This window comes from Helianthus annuus, chromosome 17, assembly GCF_002127325.2.
Source record: "Helianthus annuus cultivar XRQ/B chromosome 17, HanXRQr2.0-SUNRISE, whole genome shotgun sequence".
Lineage (NCBI taxonomy): Eukaryota > Viridiplantae > Streptophyta > Magnoliopsida > Asterales > Asteraceae > Helianthus > Helianthus annuus.
The window spans coordinates 189,506,789-189,513,366 of NC_035449.2; the positions used below are offsets into that span (position 1 = coordinate 189,506,789).

At 34.8% G+C, this 6,578-nt stretch overlaps 1 protein-coding gene across 1 annotated transcript; it reads right to left on the reverse strand.

Moving 5' to 3' along the window:
* Nucleotides 1–5,899: 5,899 nt before the first annotated feature.
* LOC110925416 lies at nucleotides 5,900–6,298 on the reverse strand. The gene has a single exon (XM_022169371.1). It carries the CDS (start codon nucleotides 6,296–6,298, stop codon nucleotides 5,900–5,902), a length of 399 nt encoding a protein of 132 aa, XP_022025063.1.
* Between the last annotated feature and the right edge of the window lie 280 nt (nucleotides 6,299–6,578).

Genomic DNA, 6,578 nt, shown 5'->3' on the forward strand with positions numbered 1-6,578 from the left:
TTAAGACGCCAAAACTCACTCCCATAGTTGCAGCAGAATAGCAATTCCATTATTACCCCTCCTTCAATGACATCGACCGTTCAATGGCAACCGATTGGACCCAATGTTCACAACCAATTAACCAAGCTAAAATAATTTAAAACCATCGGTTTTTGAAATACCTTAATCGAAAGTTTTGGTTTTGGATATGGTTATAGCTCAAAACGAAACCGAACCAAACAAAAACTTGTGCACACCCTTAAAATCACCAACTGAAGTGTTGTGGTCCACTGGTCCCTAGCACAACACACGGGCACTCACTAGTGTATGCATGCATATACACGTTTAGATTAGCAAAAATATGTTAACTCAATTTTGATTTTAATAAAATTAAAACGCTACACAACGTGCGTTTTAGGCAAGAACTAGAATTTTGACGTTGCGGCGGCAACATCACGTTTGTGACTTCGATACACGTGTAGCGATGATGGCAATAACGTGTAAAGTAATAAAGGTAATAAAGGTTTATTGCAGCGTCGCTTGGTTGATTATCGACAACAAAGAGTGTGAGAGTTAGATAGTCGCGTGACATAAAAGGCCCGAATTGACGACGACGATAGTTCCGATGAGCCCATCTCATCCCCAACCAGAACCATTTTTGTCCATCGTCTTCTTCACCGGTGACGGTTTCCAATAACATGCAAAAGCTATCTTGAATGAACAGTGCTAGTGCGGCGACGATTTTTTGGCGAATAAGCTTACATGTTGGTGGTCGTTGCCGGAAAAAAAAACTTGGGAAAAAGAGCCAGACGCTGGAAGTATAATCGAACCGGGTACCTCAAGATCGTTGTCTCCATGCTTGCTTACTTGAAGAAGATTTGAGACATTCACAACAAAAAATTGTTGTAATGGTCAGTAAATCTAGAGGCTATTTATTTAGTGTATTTATGAATTTGATTATCCAAAGTAAAAGTAAGTTCAGAGTTAGTTTAATGACATTCCCAAACACCCCTTGTGAAACTGAGAACATCGGTTACTACAAATCAAGGATCTACCACATGAACAAAGACAAAATTTGTACTAAAGTACAAATATCAACAAAGGACAAAAAGTGTACATTTTAAAAGTTAGAGAGGTTGGATATGAAAAGTTACAGAGGTTGGATATGAAAATATCACCGACCTTCTTCTTTAATATTATATAAATTTTCTTATATAAAGTTTTCATTGAAAAATGTTTTTACTTAAATTTCTTTAGCGAAGTGCGGGTTCGTTCGCTACTATTATACAAAGTATTTAGACTGGCTCAGATCTTATGATTTAACACGCAAATTTAAGGTAAGATAGATGGGGTACTACATTACCACTCAACAAACATATTGTCATCAGAATCACAAGAAAGCAAGATATTACATGGTACTACTTGTTAACTTTATTTAAATTATAACTAATTTAATTACTTGGTAAAAATTATTTAACATATTAAACTAATAAAATAAGGTATGATTCATTACCAAACTAAAGAATGAAAATGGAAATTAAATTATGTAGGCCTTCGAAATTGAATTTAGTTGGTTGTTAGGTTTTAGGAAGTGCCAAACTTATTTGAGTTGAAATGAATGGGCATATTGACTTGTTCAAATATATCATTTATTACTTTTGTTACTACAAAAAAGATGAACATGATTGAGGTTAGGTTTAAAGTTGTGATGAAAATATTGGGACCATCCAACCAATGGCCAAACATATCAATGTGGGGCATCCATTCTATGCTCTTACATATATTATATATAAACTTTAAAAGCAACCATTTCAGATTAATATAATAAATCATACACTTTTGTAAACAAAGCAACAATATAATTGAGCTAATTTGTTCGGTACTTGAATGTATATCAAACTAACATCACACACGCACACATGTTTCTATTGATAATAACCATAAAATATAATAACAAATATAACACTTATCAGGACTTTCAAGTGTGAAAATTTAACTAAATTTTTAGATTAAAACTATGAAAAAATTGTATGCAGTTTGTAAAATATAAATCGTGCACTTTATGATTCTATAGATTATAAGGCTGGAGGGTGTGGGATGGAGCCCCTAGGGGCTTTATCACGACACATCAGCGTCACTTAGGATCCACTCAGCCATGGAGCTTTATTACGCCCCCTTTAATTTGCATGGTGTGGGATGGAGCCCCCTATTAAATAAAATTAAAGAAAACAAATTAATTGGGTGAAATGATGTGGGCCCCACCTGATAAAGCCCTTCTCCTCGTTACCATGATGAAGTCCCATCAATGGCGCATCGGTTTCATTTTCTTGGTGTGGATGATGGCGCCAAGGGGGGCGTTATAGGAGGTGAGGTGGTACGATGGAGCCCCCTACACTCTCCGGCCTAAGTGTAAATAAGTAAAGAAAGGTGTCTCAAATTGATTACTTTAATACAACGACAACATGTTTAATAAGTTAGGCACATGTTTTTGATGACTCATGATTGTTATATCAAAAAATATGAGTTAAAGAGCAAATTATATTACAACACAAAACATTATGACATACGTAATAAAGTTTGATAGTGTATCACCACTAGTATGCCCAGTTGACAATTTTATATTATAAATACTAGGCTATCACCCGGGAACTTCCCGGGTTAGGAAAAATTAATTTACAATAAACAAAAGTACATAAATAACACTTTGAACCTCTAAAGTATCTTCTTTCTCTTCTTCACCACATCTGTTTCGATCCGAACCGTTTCGACCCATACTGGTTTGGATCCAAACCGTTTCGGTCCGTACCGTTTCGAGGCGAACATTTTTGACTCGTACCATTTCGACCCAAACCGTTTCGACGCAAACTGTTTCAAGCCGTATCGTTTCAACCCAAACCGTTTCAAATCGAACTGTTTTGACGCGAACCGTTTTGACCCGTATCGTTTCAACCTGTACCGTTTCGACGCGAACCATTTCGAATCAAACCGTTTCGACGCGAACCGTTTCGATCCGAACTGTTTCGACGTGAACCGTTTCGACCTGAACTGATGGTTGTGGATGTCGGGGTGATAGATTCTAACTCATTTGACAACCAAACACAACAAAAATGGAATTGAGATTCCAATTCCAACAATTTCGAAGTCCAATTGAAATGTTTAAATTCCAAATCCAATTCCTTCAAATTCTAATTCCTATACAAATTCCAATTTCAATTCCAAATCATTCCGCGAATCAAACTCCCCTAAGTGTGTTGAATTCATGAACCTAGACATTTCGTGAAACCTAATCTTATGGGTCGCTTAGTCAGTTGGCCCATTTTATTTTTAATTTGTTTTAATATATTAGGCAATCAAAAATACTTTTAATTCAATAACTAAAACTAATCAAAATAAGATCGAAGAGTGATCTAACCATGCATTAAAATACAAATTGGACTCCGTTTTAACTCAATTATATGTTTGATAGAAAACATGGCCTGAATCGATAGTATTGAGTAAATAAGTTGTAAAATCAAACACTCCACACTTGTATGAACTACTAATTAAGAAAAGAAGTCTTAAAAGAAATCTTACAGATACGTGAGCAGGACGTTGTCTAAAAAAAATCAAGTGCATGGGATAGAATTAGCCTATTTATTATCTAAATTTTATTTGACACAAAACAAAACCCAAATTAACCGAGCCTCGACAACTTTTGTCAAGGTGGCTGCATGTTTGCCACTGTCTATCCCAAAGATAAAAAGTGGGTGAAATATTGTGCCGTACCGAAATTACATAAGTGTTGTCTTTCGTTCATAATTAACAACTTCTTGAAGATGAAAAAATCGGGTTGAATTAGTGCCACAAAACTAACAGGGTCATGTAGGAAAACTCCCGACAAAGATAATATGCAATAAAGTCAACTCATAAGCAAAGCTAATCCAATTTCCATTAATATTTTTAGCAAATCCCCTGCAATCACTTGGTTTAGAGCCTTTGGTTCTTACTTTTCCAGTATAACCAGTTTTCCATCCTATGGTGAATAATCATTTTAAAGCCTTCGCATTTGTGTCCTATATTTGACCTTTGCTATTCAACAGTGTAGATACATTATGTGACTTTCAATGCATGATAGTTAGTAATTAGGAATGAGCCGATTTGAGTTATTTTGGTTTCGTAACTCGTCAAATATAAAATGCTTAGCTAAGAAAGAGCGCATATCAAATTGGTACAACAATTTAAACATTTGAAATTAGTAAAATATAAAATACTATTTAATGCAATGACTATTCATCAAAGTTTCGGAAAATGCACATAAAAGTGGTTCGAGTCAACTCAACGTATGTTAAAAAAATACACTTTTAAACAACCCCTCTTTTGACCCATTAACCAACATGTTTGTCCTCTTTTGACCTAATACCCAACCCATCCATATTTCCACTTGTAAATAAAATCAATATGCTGGAAATTCTTAAATTAGGGATAACTATTTAAGTAACAAAGAATGTGTAAGAGTAAATACGATCCTTAGGAGTGTTTGGTAGAGTCCATACGGCCAGGTAGTGTGGGTTGGCCCGAAACACTTTCCGTCCATATCAATTAATTTTCAGTGTGAAAATGTTTATTAAAACTAAAAAAGATATAAATAATACTATATTTCCATTAGTAAAGGTTTTATGCAATAATCTGTGTGATTCGGACTTCACCAAGTTTTTGCTTGACAAGTGCACCATTTTCAATCAGCTTCCAAAGTAATAATTTGTGTGATTCGGACATTTTGCAAAGTAATAGTCATTTCTATTAGTTTATCAATCATTTCGTGATATCTTGTAATATTGTATAGTAGTTCCATTACCTATAAGTTGTGGCGGACAGTTGGTCGGTATTGGTTTTATCCATTATAGTACCGGTAATATACACCTTCAACTCATTTATATTAAAAAAATTCATCACTTGTGTTCGTTAGCTTAAAGAAAAAGCTATGTACGCAACTGCATTTACTTTCTCTACACTCTGATGTACATTTTATTGAAAGCTTTTACCTGACTCCATGATTTTGGGTTGAGCAATTAGTCCCTGTGGTTTGTACTTTTAAACCTTTGAATCCAAAATGAAACCTCATCAAACCCTTTTAGTCCCTGTGGTTTGTATTTTTAACCCTTTCAATCCAACCCTTTTAGTTCATGATTTGGATAAGGTTTGCGTTTTGGATTCAAAGGGTTAAAAATACAAACCACATGGACTCAAATCAAGACATGTTTAGTTTTTGGATTCAAATAGTTAAAATGCACAAACCGCAGGGACTCAAAAAGGACTTTACTCTTTTGTACAGTATGGTATTTTACCACATTTTACCTTTAAATACCATACCATACTGTACCAAGCACTTTAGGTGTTGATATCCACTTTTGGTAATTTTCAAAATCGGAACTTTCAATACCCGTATGATACTAAATTCATCCCTATTATGATCGAGTAAATAAGCTTTAACGAATTAATGTATTATGTAATTTCTTATATTTTCCACATTTTTATAATTGTTTATTTCTCCTATTCTTTTAAATTAAGTTAGAAAATAAAAAAAATGACCATTGAAATCTATCTGCCTTATTTTATTTGATCTAGTAAATCATGTCTCCATATTTTATAAAAAAAAATAACAATTAATGTGCTAAACACAATTGTTTACTTCATAAACAAAATCAACTCATAACAGTAAACAGAAAAATAAGATCAAACTATTTATCTCTATAAGAAGATAGATACAAAAGTATATATTAATATTTCAATAAACACCGATCTCACACAAACAGATTTTCTACCGGTACAATTTATACTGTTCAGCCCTATAAAAGTCAACCAACCCTTTATGTTAGGCACCTGTATTACAAGTGATTTGAACTATGGCACCCACATAGATTTTCTATTGGTACAATTTATATTATTCAGACCTATACTCAAGTTTAACCATCTTTCTTTCAACCAGTATGGTCACATAAGGCAGGCACAAGTTGTTAGTCAGTGCACCAATAAAGACCCAGCTACGCACAAGGTTCCAAGCAAATACAACCAGACCCCACCACCATAACTGCTCACCAAAATAATTATGGTGTCTAGAGTAGTACGACAACCCTGCATCAAGATTTGGGACCAACGGCTTTCCAAACTGTTTCAGCCTCTCGTTTCGGCTCACAAATGTGTGAAACCGCGTGTCTGTGATGTAGACTATCACAATGCTAGTCAGGCATATGGTGACTACAGCCGTGTCCATTAAGTCCCATGTTTTGCTTACGGAGTGGACGATATACAGTGGCAGGCATACACCGACATAGTACCTCATCCCTTTAAAAAATGTCTTAATATCTCAACTAACTCGAGACCAAAATAAAAAAAACAAACCAAATATACCATGTGTGATATGTTATAAAAAAGAATAATATCATCATTTTTCCATTAGGGAATCCTTAAACAACAAACCGAATAACCTATTCTTTATTGGTCCTAGGATGCCGGGAAGAAGTTGTTCTCTCTCGCCCCAAGTTATACCACACCATCGTACCACCTCTTCAAGCCCCCGCTCGACCTAAAACAACAACGCCATCCATCTTATTTTATCGCAT

Coding starts and splice junctions, on each gene's coding strand:
- LOC110925416 (XM_022169371.1), bottom strand. CDS start 6,298: ATGAGGTACTATGTCGGTGTATGCCTGCCACTGTATATCGTCCACTCC.